The 20,408-nt window shown below is 44.9% G+C and overlaps 1 protein-coding gene across 1 annotated transcript in view; it reads left to right on the top strand.

The window, feature by feature from the left end:
* Positions 1 to 20,408, top strand: part of LOC106555762 (lipoxygenase homology domain-containing protein 1) — a 218,295-nt gene that overhangs the window by 21,214 nt on the left and 176,673 nt on the right. Inside the window, exons 6-8 of the mRNA XM_087715353.1 lie at positions 6,168 to 6,266; positions 9,409 to 9,557; positions 13,172 to 13,295. Coding sequence (XP_087571479.1) covers positions 6,168 to 6,266; positions 9,409 to 9,557; positions 13,172 to 13,295 — 372 coding nt within the window. The remainder of the gene's footprint in view (positions 1 to 6,167; positions 6,267 to 9,408; positions 9,558 to 13,171; positions 13,296 to 20,408) is intronic.

Here is a 20,408-nt window from a genome sequence, read left to right as displayed (position 1 = left end):
TATGTCTAGTTTGATGAAAAGAAGGACTAGGGGAGACATGATAGCAGTCTTCCGATATCTCAGGGGTTGCCACAAAGAAGAGGGAGTCAAGCTATTCTCCAAAGCACCTGAGGGCAGGACAAGAAGCAATGGGTGGAAACTAACCAAGGAGAGAAGTAAGTTAGGACTAAGGATAAATTTCCTGACAGTGAGAACAATCAGTCAGTGGAACAACTTGCCTCCAGAAGTTCTGAATGCTCCAACACCGAAGGTTTTTAAGAAGAGATTGGATAGCCATTTGTCTGAAGTGGTGTAGGATTTCCTGTCTAAGCATGGGGGTTGGACTAGAAGACCTCCAAGGTCCCTTCCAACTTTGTTATTCTATTCCATTCCATTCCATTCCATTAGTCCTATTCTATTCTATTCTATTCTATTCTATTCTATTCTATTCTATTCTATTCTATTCTATTCTATTCTATTCTATTCTATTCTATTCTATTCTATTCTATTCTTTATTCTAATATATTCTATTGTTTATTCCAATATTCCAATATTCCATTCCATTCTGTTCTATCCCTTTATTTAACCTTTATTTAATGACTAAAGTTACACCCCCCCAAAAAAGAAAGGTGACATGATTTTTTCCCCCACGCTTTGGACTGTTGTAGCATCTTGTACATTGTTATAGCAACATTGCAGACCATTGTAGTTACTTGACCTATGGCCACAATTGAGCCCAATATTCCTGTTGCTAAGTGAGATGGTAGCTAAGTGAGTTTTGCCCCATTTTATGACCTTTCTTGCCACCGTTGTTAAATGAATCCCTGCAGTTGTTAAGTTCAGGAGCCTGGTTGTTAAGTGAATCTGGGTTCTCCGTTGACTTTGCTTATCAGGGGGTCGCAAAAGGGGATCACAAGACATGGGGACATGGCAACCGTCATAAATATGAGTCAGTTGCTAAGCCTCCAAATTTTTTAAAAAAATATATTTTTATTCTTTTTAAACAAAACAACACATACAAAACAAAGCAAGAGAAGAAAAAAAACAACAACTTTCCTCCATTTCATCAAGCATGTCGTTTGTTTACAAGTTTTTGTGCATCGATTCTTAAGATTAAGAATAACATCACTGGTTTTGCATTAAACATAACTGAATATTTCGCTGTCGTTGAGCATTATGTGCTCAAATTACCATTAATATTCTTTCATTTGTAACAATCCTTATTTCCTTGCATTCATAATTATCCAAATAACAATGAGTCTTTAAAGTATTATAATATCACCTATCTCCAAGGAGAAATAGGAGAAATTAGAACAAAGAATTCCCATTGATTTATAATATACATTCATATTTTCAACTGACCATAATGTCACCAAGCTAAGCCTCTGAATTTTGATGACGTGACGATGGGGATGGTGGAGCGGTTGGTCACCAGTCACTTTTTTCAGTGCTATTGTAACTTTGAATGGTCACTAAAGAAATGGCTGTAAGTTGAGGATTACCTGTACCCATTTGAAGCATCCCTTACAAAGATCAAATGCTGAGGATGGACGATGGGACCGAACTCATGTTGTGTTTTAAATTTGGTCGGTATAATTTCGTCGGCCACCACAAAGGTGCTTTTCCAAAACACAACTGGACTTTGTTTTTTCCTTGGAGAGGTTTCGCTTCTTCTCATCCAATAAGTTTCTTCAGTTCTAAGAATCTCTATTTCCCTAAACTGAAGGCAATGCTTGCTGACATAATTTTATTGGAAGAATTGGATGGAAGCCTCAGATCTTCCATGCTTAAGAAGCTATCTGCTTAAGAAGCTATCTGCTGTTTTATTGGTCCTATCGTATCTGTAGAGTGTCATTTCTGACAGGGAAGAAATATAAATATTCTTTTAACTCTGAATATGTTTTATATATGAATATGTGGAATTTAAAGTATCTGTAGAAATAATTCCAAAACAAATGCATCACTCCTGTTTCTGCCAAATAATTGAGGAAACCCATAAGGCTGGATGCATTTTCCCCAGTCGACTCAGTTCAAACTGGGTGAATGAAACTAATGTATACAGTGACGGTATATGAAACTGAAAGTCTTTTCAATTTGAGGGACATTGGACTTTATTGTATTCAATATCTTTGCTTATAAAGCATAAACAGAAAATACAATTAAAATGTCATTCTCAATCAATCAAAAAAAAAAAAAAAGAAGTTTCTTCAGTTCTGACTGAATGGTGGAGGATGGAAGAAGGATTTATTCCTCCACCATTCAGTCAGAACTGAAGGAAGCTTCCTGGATGAGAAGCAAAACCTCTTCAAGGGAAAAAAAAAGGCCTTTTCAAAGTGACCCCTGAAAAAGCATTTTTGGGGCAACCTTGACCTGGATGACTGAGAAACTCCATAGACATTTAGCTGGCCATCAGGTGACACAAAATATTAGAGCAGTGGTGGGATTCAGCCGGTTCGCACCTATTCGGGAGAACCGGTTGGTAACTTTCTAAGTAGTTCAGAGAACCGATTGTTGGAAGAAATCTCCTTTTGTTTTTTCCTGCTTTACAGGGCTAATCCTGTAAGGAAGGCAGGAAGGAAACATTCTGCTGTTGTTTCTAGCCTCATCTTTATTGCCCTGCTTACAGAAACTGCCTCTCTAGTTCACCCTGATTAAATTGTAACAGCTAAGGTGACGTGCCCATTGACGTGAGTGATGTTGAGTAGACCCTGCCCACCAGAGGTGGGTTCCTACCAGTTCGCATCAGTTCGGTAGAACCGGTTCGTCAAATCTACCGAACCGGTTAGAAGAGGTTCCACCAGAAAGCAGGCCACACCTACAGAAGAGGTTCCAAAAATTTTTTGAAACCCACCACTGACACACACACACACAGACAGACAGACTCACACAGAGAGAGAAAGAGAAAGAGAAAGAAAGGAAGAAAGAAAGAAAAAAAAGAAAAAAAGAAAGAAAAAGTGAGAGAGAAAGAAAAAAAGGAAAAAGGGACAGAGAGACAAAAGGAAGGAAAGAGAGAGAGAGAGAGAGAGAGAGAGAGAGAGAGAGAGAGAGAGAGAGAAACACATGGCCAGCAAGCCACTCCCACAAAGGAGACCACACCCACAGAGTAGGTTCGAAACTTTTTTGAAACCCACCACTGCTGCCCACCCAATTACATGACCACCGAGCCCCCCCCCTTACCCAGTTGGTCTTTAGGGCAGAGAAGCGGTTGTTAGATTATTTGAATCCCACACTGTGTTAGAGCCTTGGTTTCGCCCAATTTTACATTAAAAAGGCATCTGCTTTAAGTCTACCCTTTCCTAAGGAATGACAGCCACTGTTTCAAATATTATTATTCCTCTTCTTCGTTCCATTTCTACTTCGTTTCACATTTTTAAAATCTTCACTGTGCTAAAGAAAGAAAATACCCGATATGTAGACACACAGCTGTACAAGATGCACTGAATAGTCTAATTTTTTTATTTCTTGCCGGTTGCCAAGGTGCTGAGTGCATGTTTAAAACTAGGCATCGGTCCAGCCTTTCCTTTCTGTCAGGTTAACACCAACGGTGCAGTGAATATTGTTTTTTTGACTAATCAGAGAGACCAGAGGGCTGCATAACCCTCAAATGCCAAAATGAAAAAGATGGTTAGGTCCAATACTTGGACCAGTGGTGAAATTCAATTTTTTATACTACCGGTTCTGTGGGTGTGGATTGGTGGGTGTGGTGTGGCTTGGTGGGCGGGGCAAGGGAAGGATACAGCAAAATTTCCATGTCCCCGCCACTCCACGGGAAGGATAATGTAAAATCTCCATTCTCTCCCACTCTGGGGGAAGGATACTGTAAAATCCCCATTCCTTTCCCAATCCAGGGGAAGGATACTAGAAGACCCCCAAGGCCCCTTCCGACTCTTTTATTCTGTTAGTAATTCAAGCCTGTGTGAAATGAACGCCGTTTAAAAGAAAAAAAAGACAGCAAATTTAAAAAGGAAGATTATATAATAAAGACAAACAGAGTGGCTAATATATTCAGCGGCAAATTATGTTCCTAATATTGGTGCAATGGCAACTTGGATGTTGTGATGTGGGCACTGTGTGTTTTTTCAATTGCAGCTTGCAGTGACTCTTTTGACCTCCCCACTGGGGGGATTTTATTCCATCCTTAATTCCTTTTAGTTAAATACCCCAATATATTCAAATTTTCATGTTGTCTTTCTTTTTATCTCTGCCTCACCTTCAAGTTTTACACTGCATCAACTCCTTTTTTTAAAAAAAAAAAAGCTATATAAAAGAGACTAGAAAGCTGTGGGTTTTTTTTTTTTTGTTCTCAAAATTCTGCACCAGATGTTCAGTTGTAGAACAAAAGCGACTATAAGAAGCCATCCAATTCTTATCTGGCCAGCAGAGGGAGTAGGACAACCACTTTAGAGCATTATTTTAAAGGTTTTTTGCAAACCAATGCAATAAATCTGTAGAGATTCTCAGTCGTGCAGGTCACGGTGGTCCCAAACAGAGGTGGGTTCCTACCAGTTCGCACCAGTTCGGTAGAACTGGTTCGTCAAATCTACCGAACCGGTTAGAAGAGGTTCCACCAGAAAGCAGGCCACACCTACAGAAGAGGTTCCAAAAATTTTTGAAACCCACAACACACACACACACAGACACAGAGAGAGAGAGAGAGAGAGAGAAAGGAAGGAAGGAAGGAAGGAAGGAAGGAAGGAAGGAAGGAAGGAAGGAAGGAAGGAAGGAAGAAAAAAAGAAAAAAAGAAAAAAAGAAAAAAAGGAAAAAAGGAAAAAAGAAAAAAAAAGAAAAAAGAAAAAGTGAGAGAGAGATGAAAGAAAAAAAGGAAAAAGGGATAGAGGCAAAAGGAAGGAAAGAGAATGAGAGAGAGAGAGAGAGAGAGAGAGAGAGAGGAGAGAGAGAGAGAGAGGGCACATGGCCGGCAAGCCACTCCCACCAGGTCACATGGCTGGCAAGCCACTCCCACAAAGGAGGCCACACCCACAGAGTAGGTTCGAAAAATTTTTGAAACCCACCACTGGTCCCAAAAGTGCTTTTCCAAAAGGCAACTGAATGTTCTCGTTGCTTTTTTTCCCCTTGAAAACATTTCGCTTCTCATACGAGAAGCTTCTTCGGTTCTGTTTCAGTAATAAAGCTTCTTTGAACCAAAGAAGCTTCTTGCACTAGAAGCGAAATATTTCAAGGGGGGAACCCCCCCCCAAGAAAACCCAGTAGCCTTTTGGAAGAGCATCTTTGGGACAGGAGAGGATATTGTATTTTTTTGTGGGTTGCCTCCGGAAGCAACTATCTATGGTAGCTGTCTCCTAAGGATGTTGTAACTCCCCAAAAAGGATGGTTATTTTTTCCTTGGGATGTTGGATTACATGTAAATTCAAACGCAAACACGTGTTTGTGTACATGAGCCGCACTGGCACAGTGGTTAGGCTACTTCTGCTGACTGCCGGCTGCCTGCAGTTTGGCAGTTTGAATCTCACCAGGCTCAAGGTTGACTCAGCCTTCCATCGTTCCCAGCTGGGTAAAATGAGGACCCCGATTGTTGGGGGCAAAAGGCTGACTCTGTAAACCGCATAGAGAGGGCTGTAAAAGCACTGTGAAACAGTATATAGCGTATTTTTCGGAGTATAAGACACACCTTTTTTTCCTTAAAAAAGAGGTTGAATATCTGGGTCCTATACACTGAATATAGCATTTTTGGCCTCCTGAAACCTGCCCCCTTTGCAAAAATGACCATTCATAGCCTTTAGGAGGCTTCCAAAGTGTTCCTTGGGGCTGGGGAGGGCAAAATGAGCGAAAAATGGGCCATTTTTTTTAGGATGCACTCTATAAGCCTCCTAAAGGCTATGCATGCCATTTTTTGGCAAAAAATGGGCCTGTTTTCACAAAAAAAACGGGCTTTTTTTTGCTCGTTTTTGGTCCTTCCTGGCCCCCAGAAGGACTCTACAAGCCTCCTAAAGGCTATGCATGCCCCCCCCCTTTTTTTTTTTTGACAAAAACCACTTGCAGAGTGCAAAAACCTTTTTTTTTTAAAAAATTGCCTCTTCAAAATCTTGGTGCGTCTTATACTGTGCAAAATATGGTAAGTTTAAGTGCTATTTCTATTTCTATTTCCAGCTTGCTTGATCATTCCTCGGACATCTACCTGCTTCGGTTTTAATTAATTGTATGATGTGTTTTCTTTCCCCCCCTGCAGTCAACAAATATGTGGTCCGAGTGTTTACAGGGGATGTCAACGGCAGTGGAACAGATGCTGATGTTTTCGTTAACATTTTTGGGCAGAATGGAGACACAGGTAACATTCCCTAGTGTACTTAAGTACTTAAGCAGACTAATGCAGACTAATAGGTATATACTAGTCCTGTGATGGCGAACCTAGGGCACACTTGCCAGAGGTGGCACGCAGCGTCCTCTCTGTGGGCACCTGCACCATCACCAGCTGCTCTCCTGGTTTCCGGTGTGCACGTGGGCACCAGCCAGCTGGTCTTCACAGGAGCCAGAGTGTCAGAAAATGCTCCCAAAACAGCCTGAAAAATTGGAATTGGAATTAGTTTATTTGTATGCCGCCCTTCTCCCTGAGGGGACTCAGGGCGGCTCACAATTCAGGGGGGAGGGGATAACAAACAAGTTATAGACATAAGACAATACATTATTAAAAGAAAGCACAACAGTCATACCATTCGGGCGGGGTTAGGGTCTTTAGCCCCAGGCCTGCTGGGACAGCCAGATTTTAAGGGCGGTGCGGAAGGTCTGAAGGGTGGTGAGGGTACGAATCTCCACGGGGAGTTCGTTCCAGAGGGTCGGAGCAGCCACCGAGAAGGCCCTCCTCCGGGTAGTTGCCAGCCGACACTGGCCGGCTGATGGAATTCGGAGGAGGCCTAATCTATGCGATCTTATCGGTCTAGTGGAGGTAATTGGCAGGAGGCGGTCTCTCAAGTACCCAGATCCAATACCATGAAGGGCTTTATAGGTGACAACCAGCACCTTGAAGCGCACCCAGAGACCAACAGGCAGCCGGTGCAGCTCGCGGAGGATAGGTGTTACGTGGGTGAAACGTGGTGCACCCACTATCACTCGCGCGGCCGCATTCTGGACCAGCTGAAGTCGCCGAATACTCTTCAAGGGCAGCCCCATGTAGAGCACATTGCAGTACTCCAGCCTAGAGGTCATAAGGGCACGAGTGACTGTTGTGAGAGCCCCCAAAACAGGCCGTTTTGGGGGCGTTTTCAGGCTGTTTTGGGGACTGTTTCCAGGCTGTTTTGGGGCCAGAAACAGTCCACAAAATGGCCTGAAAACCACCACCCCAAAATGGGCTGAAAAGGGCCAGAAAAACAGGCATAGGTGCGCTGGCCAGCTGGTCTTCGAGTTTCCAGTGCACATGCACCAGTGGCGGGTTGCAGGCGGTATACCCCGGTACGGACGTACCGGTGCTTGCCGGGAGCACTGGGTACCCTTCCGGTATGGCAGGAGGGCCCACCCGCCCGCCCGCCCGCCTGCCCGAGCTCCTTACCTATATTTGAGCTTGTCAGCGCTTCCACGCACGTATACGGAGTGTACAGCACCTGTGCGATGCTCCACCGAGCAGCTGGAGTGTTGCGGAGGTGTCGCGGCGGTTTCGAGGAGGTAAGGCCGCGAGCGCATGCGCATGTGGGGGACGCCGGGCCCCGTTACACTGTACCGGTTGCAACGGGATCCAGAACCCACCACTGACATGCACATACATGCACGGGCATTCCAGTTGGGGCAGTTAGTGCTGAAATGGTTCGCCATCGTTGTACTAGTTAGTCCCTGTGTGAAGAGACTAGAAGTGTTGGAAATGTAGATTTACAGGCGGCTGTTGCATAGAAGTTGGGCTGACAAAATCAGAAAGGAGGAGGGGATCAGCCGGCTGGGAAAGCCGAGGGAAAATCATCCAAACCAACCAAGCAAGATTTTTGGCAAGAAAGTTGAGGAAAGGGAACCAAACCTGAAATGCACAGCTGATCTTTTTGGGGAATATTTCAAGTCCTGTCCTTTTCCAGCTGGTGTCTTTTGGCCAATCACCAGGAGATTATTGTTAATTCTTTCAAGCCCGAGGCATGAAAGCTGGCTGGTGACATTAAGCCAAGCGTCAGGCGACTGTGAGTTCTAGTCCCACGTTAGGAATGAAAGCTGGCTGGGTCTTTTGGTGCCTCAGCCCGACTGACCTCACAGGGTTGTTGTGGGGAAAATAGGAGGAGGAAAGAGTAGCAGGCATGCTTGCCGCCTTGAGTTCCAGGGTTTGTTCTAAGAGGCCGTTCCTAAATCCAAGCAAGCATCACAATGATTTTTGCACTTAGTTCCAGACATTCACTGGGATTATAATAGAGCCTCCCCCCCCCCCCCCCGCAGTTACTATACCAGTAAACAGCTAACAATATCCATGCGGTTCAGCAGAAGGCAGGAATTTGCTGTTGGGACTGCAGATTCACCACTCAACTAACACAGTCTCTCTTTCTCTCTCTCTCTCTCTTTCCTTCTCTCTCTCTTTCCTTCTCTCTTTGTCTCTCTCTGTCTTTGTCTCTCTCCTCTCTTTCTCTTTGTCTCTCTCTGTCTTTGTCTCTCTCACCTTTTCTTTCTCTCTTTGTCTCTCTCTTTGTCTCTTTGTCTCTCTCTTCTCTTTCTCTCTCTCACACACACACCCTTTCTTTCTCTCTTTGTCTCTCTTTCCCTCTGTCTGTCTGTCTCTCTCACCCTTTCTTTCCCTCTTTGTCTCTCTCTCTCTCTCTTTGTCACTCTCCTCTCTTTCTCTTTGTCTCTCTCTTCTCTTTCTCTCTCTCACACACACACACCATTTCTCTCTCTCTTTGTCTCTCTTTGTCTCTTTGTCTCTCTCTTCTCTTTCTCTCTCTCTCACACACCCCCCCTTTCTTTCTCTCTTTGTCTCTCTCTTTGTCTCTTTGTCTCTCTCTTCTCTTTCTCTCTCTCTCACACACACACCCTTTCTCTCTCTCTTTGTCTCTCTTTCCCTCTGTCTGTCTGTCTCTCTCACCCTTTCTTTCCCTCTTTGTCTCTCTCTCTCTCTCTTTGTCACTCTCCTCTCTTTCTCTTTGTCTCTCTTTGTCTCTTCCTCTCTCTCTTCCTCTCTCTCTCTCTCTTTTTCTCTTTCCCCTTCTGTTTCTTTTTCTCTTTTTCTCTCTATTTCCTCTTTCTCTCTCCCTTTCTCTCTCTCCTTCTCTTTATCTCTCTATCATCTCTCTTTCCTCTCTCTCTCTCTCTTTGTCTCTTTCTTTCTCTTTCTCTCTCTCTCATCTCTATCTCTTTCTTTGTCTCTCTTTCTCTCTCTTTTCTCTCTCCCTTTCTCTCTCCCTCATCTCTATCTCTTTCTTTGTCTCTCTTTCTCTCTCTTTTCTCTCTCCCTTTCTCTCTCCCTCCCCCCTCTCTCCATATTTGTTTGTCTGATTCTGTCTGTTTCCTAGGAGAGCGCAGGTTGGACAACGACAAGGACAATTTTGAGAGAGGGTCAGAAGACAAATTCACCCTTGATGCTCCCAATCTGGGAAGGCTCAGGAAAATCACCATTGGGCATAACAACAAGGGAAGCTCAGCCGGATGGTTCCTTGATAAGGTTTGCTATAAGTTATTAATTCATTACATAAGCCAACAAACCAGGAACTCTTAATTAGGTTTCCCTTAACCCCATATTTGAATGCAAGGACAGAGGGGGTTATTTTTCCCTTCTTTGTAAGCCTCTGTGCCCTGCCTAGCCAGTCAAGCCATTAAAATCAGAATACAGGAAGTCTCCGACTTACAACAATTCACTCAGTGGCCATTTGATGTTACAATGGCATTGAAAAAAAATTGAGTTATGACCGTTTTTCAAACTCACAACCTTTGTAGCATCCCTATGGGAATGGAATCAAAATTCAGGCACATATGTTTCTGATAGCTGCAATGCCTCAGGGTCACATTTTGTGACCTTCTGGTGAACAAAATCAATGGGGAAGCCAGAAGCCAGAACAACTGTATTGCTCACTTAACAACTGCAGTGATTCACTTAACAATGATGGCAAGAAAGGTCATAAAATGGGGCAAAACTCACTGAACAATTGTTTCACTTTAGCAACAGAAATTTTGGGGTCAGTTGTGGCTCATAAGGGAAAAAACAACCAGTCCTCCCTGGAGCCACTTAGCCACAGTTTGGGGCTTTGATCCTTTTGAGTATATTTCTGTAGGGACATAATAACAGAATAACAGAGTTGGAAGGGACCTTGGAGGTCTTCTGGTCCAACCCAATGCTCAAGCAGTTGCAGTATTTTTCACATGTAGCTTCCCAATCTCTTCTCAAAAGCCTCCAGCGCACAACTTCTGAAAGTATAAGCTGAAAGTATATATCTAAAGGGTAGGGAATCAGAATAGAGCTGGAAGGGACCTTAGAGGTCTTCTAGTCCAGCCCCCTGCTCAAGCAGGAGAACCTATAACAGTGATGGCCAACATTTTTGGCACTGAGTGTCGAAACCAGAACGCGTGGGCTGGAGCACCAGCAACTCGAAGACCAGCTGGCCAGCCCGCACATGCCTGTTTTTTGACCATTTTCAGGCCATTTTTCAGGCTGTTTTAGACCATTTTTGGGTGCTTTTCATGGCATTTTTGGCCCCCAAACAGCCTGAGAACAGCCTGAAAATGGCTTGAAAAACAGCCTGAAAACAGCCTGAAAATGGCTTGAAAAACAGCCTGAAAACAGCCTGAGAACAGCCTGAAAATGGCTTGAAAAACAGCCTGAAAACAGCCTGAGAACAGCCTGAAAATGGCTTGAAAAACAGTCTGAAAAGAGCCTGAAAATGGCTTGAAAAACAGTCTGAAAACAGCCTGAAAATGGCTTGAAAAACAGTCTGAAAAACAGTCTGAAATCAGCCTGAAAATGGCTTGGAAAAACAGCCTAAAAACAGCCTAAAAATGGCTTGAAAAACAGTCTGAAAAACAGCCTGAAAACGGCTTGAAAAACAGCCTGACAATGGCTTGGAAAACAGCCTGAAAACAGCCTGAAAATGGCTTGAAAAACAGTCTGAAAAACAGCCTGAAAACGGCTTGAAAAACAGCCTGACAATGGCTTGGAAAACAGCCTGAAAACAGCCTGAAAATGGCTTGAAAAACAGCCTGAAAACAGCCTGAAAATGGCTTGAAAAACAGTCTGAAAACAGCCTGAAAATGGCTTGAAAAACAGCCTGAAAACAGCCTGAAAATGGCTTGAAAAACAGTCTAAAAACAGCCTGAAAATGGCTTGAAAAACAGCCTGAAAACAGCCTGAAAATGGCTTGAAAAACAGTCTGAAAACAGCCTGTTTTTTTAGTCATTTTTTGGGCTGCTTTGGGGCTGTTTTCTGACACTCTGCCCCTATGAAGACCAGCTGACTTGGTGCGCGCCAGAAATCAGAAGAGCAGCTGGTGATGTTGCAGGTGCCCAGAGAGAGGGCTCTGTGTGCCACCCCTGGCAAGCGTGCCATAGATTCACCATCACGGCCCTTTACCATTTCAGACAAATGTGTATCCAGTCTCGTCTTAAAAACCTCCAGTGATGGAGCACCCACAACCTCTGGAGGCAAGTCGTTCTAAAGTAGAATAAAATATGGATTAAAAAAATATAAGAATGAAGACATAGAATAACGGGGACAGTTAGAAGTTTGCTTAAAGGAAGTGTCACCATTCACTAACCACAAGATGTTCTAGCCAACGTCCCTATGTCAAAACCTATGTCAAAAGTCCAAACCACAAGGTTCAGATGAAGTTCGTTAATGACACGTACTCCATACCTGTAACAAAAGGAGAAGTAAGACCCCCATCTCCTTATAAGGCTTTCTCCTCAAGGTAACCACTAAGAAATGAGTTAAGTGTTTCCGTGTTATGCTGCCTTTGAGAATGAATAAGAATGCGTGCTTCGATAATGAAGGTTGTTCAGAACTTGCAATACTAGCCATTTTGCTAGCTTTCTGAACCTGGCTGCCAAATAAACTTTTCCCGTATCCTGAGACGTCTTAAGCCTGTCATTTTCTGCAACAGTTTCACTGGTTAACTGTCCTCCCTGTTAGGAAGTTTCTCCTTAGTTCTAGGTTGCTTCTCTCTTTGATTAGTTTCCATCCACTTTGTCCATTTGGGATAAAGGGTTCCCTTAAAGGAGCGGTCCCTAACCTTTTCAGCACCAGGGACGGGTTTCATGGAAGACAATTTTTCCAAGGACCGAGTGGAGGTGGGGGTAGGAGCATGCAAACCTGGATCCCACACATGCTCACTTTTGCTCGCCCACCACTCACCTCCAGCTGCGCAATTCCTGTCCCCAGCCTCCCCTCCCACCCCGGTTGTGTGTATTACACCTGCCTTAAAGTACCCATTTGACTCCTTGAGTAGCCAAATGAGAAACTGCTTCTTTCTGGGAGGTGGGATTGGTGAGCAATTTTTGCCGGTAGGAAGGATGGATGCAAAAATTAAGACATATGTTTGGCTTCTTCAAAAAAAATATCTTTTCCTCTTTCCTCTATTAGTCTATTTTACTATAAGCAACATACACCCTTCAACTTTAGTTTAGAAAACATTTAGCTTAGTTAGTTATCCACAATTAATACAGAGCATGTTGAACTTCTGTTGGTAAGAATGATTAGTATGTCTAGTTTAATGAAAAGGAGGACTAGGGGTGGCATGATAGCAGTCTTCCAATATTTGAGGGGTTGCGACTGAGAAGAGGGGGGTCAAACTATTCTCCAAAGCACCTGAAGGTAGGACAAGAAGCAATGGAGGGAAACGAACCAAGGACACAACCAATCTAGAATTAAGGAGAAATTTCCCGACAGTTAAAACAATTAATCAGTGGAACAACTTGCCTCCAGAAGTTGTGAATGGTCCACTAGAGATTGGAGAATCATGTGTCTGAAATGGTATGGGGTCTCCTGCTTGAGCAGGGAGTTGGACTAGAACAGGGGTCTCCAAAGGTGGCAATTAAGACTTGTGGACATGCTGGCTGGGGAATTCTAGGAATTGAAATCCACAAGTCTTAAAGTTGACGAGTTTGGGGACTTCTGGCCTAGAAGACTTCCAAGGTCCCTTCCAACTCTATTGGTCTGTTAAGAAAGACAATGTCCTCAATGAATACCCGTGGGTAAAAAATCTGCTGATTGGTCTGCAAGATTTGTCGAAAGGCAGATAGTTTTATAGCTTTCCACTTCACTGATGAGATATTCTGCTCTGATCATAGGTTATCATTGAAGACATTGGCAACAAGTCAGTGTATGAATTCCCAAGCTACCGTTGGTTTGCATTGGATGAAGATGACGGGAAAATCCAGCGCGACATTCTTGTGGGAGGAACAGAGGCAACTGGTAAATATGTTTTTGAGCTGAAAATGATGAAGACGAGACAGCCAAGGATGAACTAGGGTTAAAGGCAGTGGTGAAATTATTATTTTTTAATAACCGGTTCTGTGGGCGTGGCTTGTTGGGCGTGGCTTATTGGGCATGGCAGGGGAAGGATACTGCAAAATCTCCATTCCCATTCTACTCTGGGGCCAGCCAGAGGTGGTATTTGCCGGTTCTCCGAACAACTCAAAATTTCCGCTACCGGTTCTCCAGAATCTGTCAGAATCTGCTGAATTTCACCCCTGATTAAAAGACGTAGATAGCAATAGCAATAGCAGTAGACTTATATACTGCTTCATAGGGCTTTCAGCCCTCTCTAAGCGGTTTACAGAGAGTCAGCATATTGCCCCCAACAATCCGGGTCCTCATTTTACCCACCTCGGAAGGATGGAAGGCTGAGTCAACCCTGAGCCGGTGAGATTTGAACCGCTGAACTGCTGATCTAGCAGTAGCCTGCAGTGCTGCATTTAACCACTGCGCCACCTTGGCTCTTAGAGCAGAGCAGAGCAGAGCAGAGCAGACCAGAAAATATAGAATGGACTAGACTAGACTAGACTAGACTGGAAAATATGGACTGGACTGGAACCAGGGGTGGGTTTCAACCGGTTCGCGGCGGTCCCTGCGAACCGGTTGGTCGGCGAACCCGGAAGTAAGTAACTTCCAGGAACGGCGAAGGGCCCACCTGCGCACCTGCGTGCCTGCCGCCCGCGCACCTGCGTGGGCTCCTTACCCGGTTTTGATGAGTTATGCGCTTCCACGCATGCGCAGGATGCATACAGCGCCTGTGCGATCCTCCAGGAGCAGCTGGAGCATCGCACAGAGGCTAGTACACATGCATGCGCCGCATGCGCGCATGTGCGCGCCGCACACGTGCGCGAGGACGCCGCCAGCCCCGTTCCAACCGAACCGGTTGGAACGGGGCGAGAAACCCACCCCTGACTGGAACAGACTAGAAAATATGGAGTGGAGTGGAATGGAATAGAATTCTTTATTCACCAAGTGTGATTGGACACACAAGGAATTTGTCTCCAGTGTGCATATTGTATATTGATGGCTGCTTTATCCTTGCCTAATGGTAGATGGCAGTCATTGATTAAGACCTCCAACGTACATTTCCTAAATGCTTTTGCATTCAACTTAAGAGACAGGCAGAGGTCTGGCAAAAAGCATTTAGCAAATGAATATTGGAAGCCTTAATCAATGACTGCCATCTACGATCGGGCAAGGATATAGCAGCCATCAATATACACAAGGGGCATTGTCTCTGTCGTAACTCAGAGAAGAATTGGTTCCCCCCCATCTACAGAACGCTGTTAGAACCCTCGTGAAAGAAAAACAGAGGAGAAAAAGGAAACAGTTGGTGGATAAATAAATAAATAAACAAACAAACCCTTGGAGGAGAAGGTCTTTCTTGATTTCTTCTTTTGAGGTGTTAGAAGAAATGTCCTTCTGGGTTCAGTTCCAAGTGGGGAGAAAAGACACTGGAGACATGGAGGCTGCTTGGAAAGATGGTTTAATGGTGGACAGGAGCACATGGCTTAAAGTCCGGGGCAAAAAAGGGAAGAGATGCTGAGTGTGCCTGGGTTTTATGCCCTCTCTGGGCTTTTGCATTTGAGCTTGCATTCTGATTGGTTGTCAGACTCCCATGGGGCCATGCAGGGGCAACTCTGTAGGCTGTCCTGAGTCCCAAGCGTGGTTGACTCTTGCTGGGTGATGATGTAATGAAAGGGCTTTGGGCCCTGAAGGAGGTAGATCTTTGTTATGTAGAATAGGCTGATCCAAGCCTTAATAGCCCATTGACAAAGGTGGTGTGTGTATGTCTGTGTGCTGAGTTTCTGCCTCCCTTTCAGAGCAGATATTCTGCCCTTTTAATATTTGCTGAAATATTTCATTTGTGGGTGATAACTTCCTATACAGGTTTAAGTAAACCAGACAAATCCATGGAGGTTCCAAAGTGCTGGAGGAATAATTTCACGGAGAGAGAGAGAGAGAGTTGGGACATTCATCTTTTACCATTTAAATAGAATAACCGAATAGAATAACAGAGTTGGTAGGGACCTTGAAGGTCTTCTAGTCCAACCCCTAGGCAGGAAACAGTACACCATTCAGACAAATGGTGATCCAACTCCTTCTTAAAAAATGTCCAATGTTGGAGCATTCACAACTTCTGGAGGCAAGTTGTTCCACTGGTTAATTGTTCTAACTCTCAGCAAATTCCTCCTTAGTTCTAGGTTCCTTCTCTCCTTGATTAGTTTCCACCCATTGCTTCTTATCCTACCCTCAGGTGCTTTGGGGAATAGTTTGACTCCCTCTTCTTTGTGGCAACCCCTGAGATATTGGAAGACTGCTATCATGTCTCCCCTGGTCCTTCTTTTCATTAAACCAGACTTACCCAGTTCCTGCAACCGTTCTTCATATGTTTTAGCCTCCAGTCCCCTAATCACCTTTGTTGCTCTTCTCCGCAATTGGCCAGCTCTTCGTCCTTTTCATTGAGAATTGCACAGAGATTTTCTTCCCCTTTGAAAGGAAATTTCAAAAGCCAATTCTCTTTCCTCCAATTAAAAGAAGAGCAATAGACAGGGTGGTGGTCAGTGGTGGGTTTCATTTTTTTTTTGAACCTACTCTGTGGGTGTGGCCTCCTTTGTGGGAGTGGCTTGCCGGCCATGTGACCTGGTGGGAGTGGCTTGCCAGCCATGTGTGTTCTCTCTCTCTCTCTCTCTCTCTCTCTCTCTCTCTCTCTCTCTCCTTCCTTTTGTCTCTCTGTCCCTTTTTCCTTTTTTTTCTTTCATCTCTCTCTCACTTTTTCTTTCTTTTTTCTTTTTTTATTTCTTTCTTTCTTCCTTTCTTTTTCTTTCTCTGTGTGAGTCTGTGTGTGTGTGTGTGTGTGTGTGTGTGTGTGTGTCAGTGGTGGGTTTCAAAAATTTTTGGAACCTCTTCCATAGGTGTGGCCTGCTTTCTGGTGGAACCTCTTCTAACCGGTTCGGTAGATTTGACGAACCGGTTCTACCGAACTGGTGCGAACTGGTAGGAACCCACCTCTGGTGGTGGTGGTGGAGAGAAACACTGCAGAAAAGAAGTACAGAGGCTTTCTTTTGTTGTGTTGGCTTAATGTCTTGTGTTGACCAAGTTGGGCCATTCTATTGTTGGAAGAAATGTCCTTCTGGGTGCAGCTCCAAGTGGGGAAAAGGACAATGGAAACATGGAGGCTGCTGGGAAAGATGGTTTAATGGTGGAGAAGATCACATGGCTTGAGCTCCTGAACCGAAAAGGGGGAAATCACATGCTTCCAGATGTTGGGTGGAGAAGAAAAAGAGAGCGAGATGCTGAAAGTTCCTGGCTTTATGCCCTCTCTGGTCTTTGATCTTGAGCTTGTATTCTGATTGGTTGTCAGACTCCCATGGGCCCCTGCAGGGCCAACTCTTTAGGTTGTGCTTTGAGTCCAAGTTTGGTTGAGCATTGCTTCTTCCCGGGTGCCCTGTGGTGAGTTTCTGTTGAGGGCGAATCCTACCTTTGTTGTGTAGAATAGACTGGCTCAGGCATTTTAATGGCCCATTGACAAAGGTGGGGCCTTGTGACCTCTAGGCTGGAGTACTGCAATGTGCTCTACATGGGGCTGCCCTTGAAGAGTATTCGGCGACTTCAGCTAGTCCAGAATGCGGCTGCGCGAGCGATTGTGGGTACACCTCGCTTCACCCACATAACTCCTATCCTCCGCGAGCTGCACTGGCTACCTGTCGATCTCCGGGTGCGCTTCAAGGTGCTACTTGTCACCCATAAAGCCCTACATGGTAGTGGATCTGGGTACTTGAGAGACCGCCTACTGCCAATTACCTCCACGCGATCTATTAGATCTCATCGATTAGGCCTCCTCCGAGTTCCATCTGCCGGTCAATGCCGACTGGCAACTACGCGGAGGAGAGCCTTCTCGGTGGCAGCTCCGACCCTATGGAACGATCTCCCCATGGAGATTCGTACCCTCACCACCCTCCAGACCTTCCACACAGCCCTCAGAATCTGGCTATCCCGTCATGCCTGGGGCTAAGACTGTAACCCGCCCGAATGGTATGAATGTTGTGTTTTTTTTAATTATGTATTGTCTTATATGTTAAAAGTTTGTCTCCCCCTCCCCTTTGGGTTGCGAGCCGCCCTGAGTCCCCCCAGGGAAAAGGGCGGCATATAAATAAACTTCAAACTCAAACTCAAACTCAAACTTAAGAGTGAGTCTGTTTCCTACCTAAAAACATGTTTCTCCATTTCTGATCCAGGGAAATAGAATATTCTGCCTTTTCAATATTTCCCAGGATATTTCATTTTTCTCGCAGAGGAGTGGGCGCTAACTTCCTACACTATCCTGCAAGTCAGATGCCAAAGAGCGAGCGAAGGAGGCTTTCCTGCCCAATCCAAATTGCAAACGTTCGTCGTTTCCAAAAGCATCCCTTGGCTTCTTTGGAACTCTGATCCAAACCACGCCAAGGCGCTAATGGGCTACCCAGAACCCCCTGCTCCCCCGGGGTGGGGGTGGGGAAGGAAACGGAGGGGAATGCAGAACTCTGAAACATCTGGGCAAACAGCAGGCATGCTGGGAAGCTGAGCACCATCCAAGATTCCTGCCAGCCGATTCCCAGCCTCCGTTGGTGTAGCTGCCCTTTTGAAGCGGCTCAATTATTTATCTCCGCAATTATTTGACGGGAGGGCGGTTGGGGGAGAATTTCCCGGTCACTTTGTGCAATAGAATTTTGGCTCGGAGCCAGAAGGGCATCTTCGTTCGGTGACTTTATAGAAGTTTGCTAGCTACTGCCGATCCCAATACAGGCAAGTCCTCGACTTACAGCCACAATTGAGCCGAACGTTTCCATTGCTGAGGTGGAGTAGTTGTTCAGCGAGTTTGGTTTTGTTTGCTTGCTTGTAAAATTTATTAGCCCCACCCCATCTTAGCATAAGGCAACTCTTGATTCGAAAGATTTGCCCAATCTTGTGGCTTTTCCTGCCATTCCGTTGTTAAGTGAATCACTGCAATGGCTAAGTCAGTCGTGGTCATTAAGCCAATCTGGCTTTCCCCATCGACTTTGCAGGCTGTCATTATTCGTGACCCGTCAAAACCGCGGAGGACAAAATCGCGCTCGACGAAAGCGCGCATTTGACGTCATCACAGCGCGACGAAAAAAATTAAAAATTGAAATAAAAATAAAATTAAACCAAGCCGATTCACATAAAGGTAAGGGTTAGGTTTAGGTTTAGGTTTAGGTTTAGGGTTAGGGTTAGGGTTAGGGTTAGGGTTAGGTTAAGGGTTAGGGTTAGGTTTAGAGCATTAGGGTTACGTTTAGCGTTACGTTAAAGGTTAGCGTTAGGTTTAGCATTAGGTTAAGGGTTAGGTTTAGGGTTAGATTTAGGCTTAGGTTAAGGGTTAGGTTTAGGGTTAGGTTTAGGGTTAGCTTTGGGGGGGTTAGGGTAAGGGTTTTGCTTTATTTTTACATTTTTCGATCACAGCACGATGTTTTTGTCGCGCTGTGATGACGTCAAATGCGCGCTTTCGTCGAGCGCGATTTTGTCCGTGATTTTGTGGTGGAACTGTCATTATTAACGTAAACATATCTGCCCATCTCTATTGAGCCTCTTTCTCTGATAAAAATTGTCATGGATATTTCTGTTCAGCGTTTGCTCCTTTGCAGATGCTCGCATTGAAAGGTGTTTAGACTATCAGGGTTGAAAGATATCGGCTGAGGTTTTTCAAAAGAATGGAACATAGAACATAGAACATAGAACATAGAACATAGAACATAGAACACAGAACACAGAACACAGAACACAGAACATAGAACATAGACTATGGAACTGTGATAGTGAACCTATGGCACGCATGCCAGAGGTGGCACATAGGACCCTCTCTGTGGGCACGTGTGCCATCACCAGCTTCTCTTCCAGGTTCCCTCACACGCACGTGGGTCATCCAGCTGGTTGTCGCGCATGCACGCAATGGAACCTGGAAGAGAGCAGCTGTCTGGTGCGCATGCGTGCAATAGAAACTGGAAAGCAGCTGGCGGGTGCGCAGGCATGTGCACCGGCCAGCTGTTTTCTTTTGTGTTCTGGTGCTCCTGTGGTCCGGCACGCGCAGTCCAGTTTCGGCACGAAGTGTGTAAAAGTTAGCCATCACTGATAATATAGAATATAGAAGGTAGAACATAGAACATAGAACATGGGAGGGGAGGGTAAGGGAGGGGAGAGGAGAAGAGAAGAGAAGCCTCCAGTCCCCTAATCATCTTTGTTGCTCTTCTCTGCACTCTTTCTAGAGTCTAAACATCTTTTTTACATTGAGGCGACCAAAACTGGATGCCGTATTCCAAGTGTGGCCTTACCAAGGCATTATTAAGTGGTATTAACCCTTCACGTGATCTTGATTCTCTCCCTCTGTTGATGCAGCCTAGAACTGTGTTGGCTTTTTTGGCAGCTGCTGCACACGGCTGGCTCCTAATTAAATGGTTGTCCACTAGGACTACAAGATCCCTCTCCCAGTTACTACTGTTGAGCAAGGTAGCACCTATACTGTACCTGTGCATTTCGTTTTTCTTGCCTACATGTAGAACCTTACTCTTTTCACCATTGAATTTCATTTTATTAGATATTGTCTAATTGGGTGTTAGTTCCTTCTGTGGAGGAAGGGAAAGACAAACAGATACACACACATACCACATACACTTACACACACAATACAATACAATAGCAGAGTTGGAAGGGACCTTGGAGGTCTTCTAGTCCAACCCCCTGCCTAGGCAGGAAACCCTATACTGTTTCAGACAAATGGCTATCCGACATCTTCTTAAAAACTTCCAGTGTTGGGGCATTCACAACTTCTGGAGGCAAATCCTGTTCCACTGATTAATTGTTCTAACTGTCAGGAAATTTCTCCTCAGTTCTAGGTTGCTTCTCTCCTTGATTAGTTTCCACCCATTGCTTCTTGTTCTACCCTCAGGTGCCTTGGAGAATAGCTTGACTCCCTCTTCTTTGTGGCAACCCCTGAGATATTGGAAGATGGCTGTTGTTTCAGACAAGTGGCTCTTTCCAATCTCTTCCTAAAACTCA

This window comes from Thamnophis sirtalis, unplaced genomic scaffold (genome assembly GCF_051295495.1).
Source record: "Thamnophis sirtalis isolate CommonGarterSnake01/CBP01778 unplaced genomic scaffold, rThaSir2_p1.2 scaffold_5, whole genome shotgun sequence".
Taxonomy (NCBI): Eukaryota; Metazoa; Chordata; class Lepidosauria; order Squamata; family Natricidae; genus Thamnophis; species Thamnophis sirtalis.
Note: the sequence above shows the minus strand (reverse complement) of the source record. Positions and strands in the feature narration are given on the sequence as shown.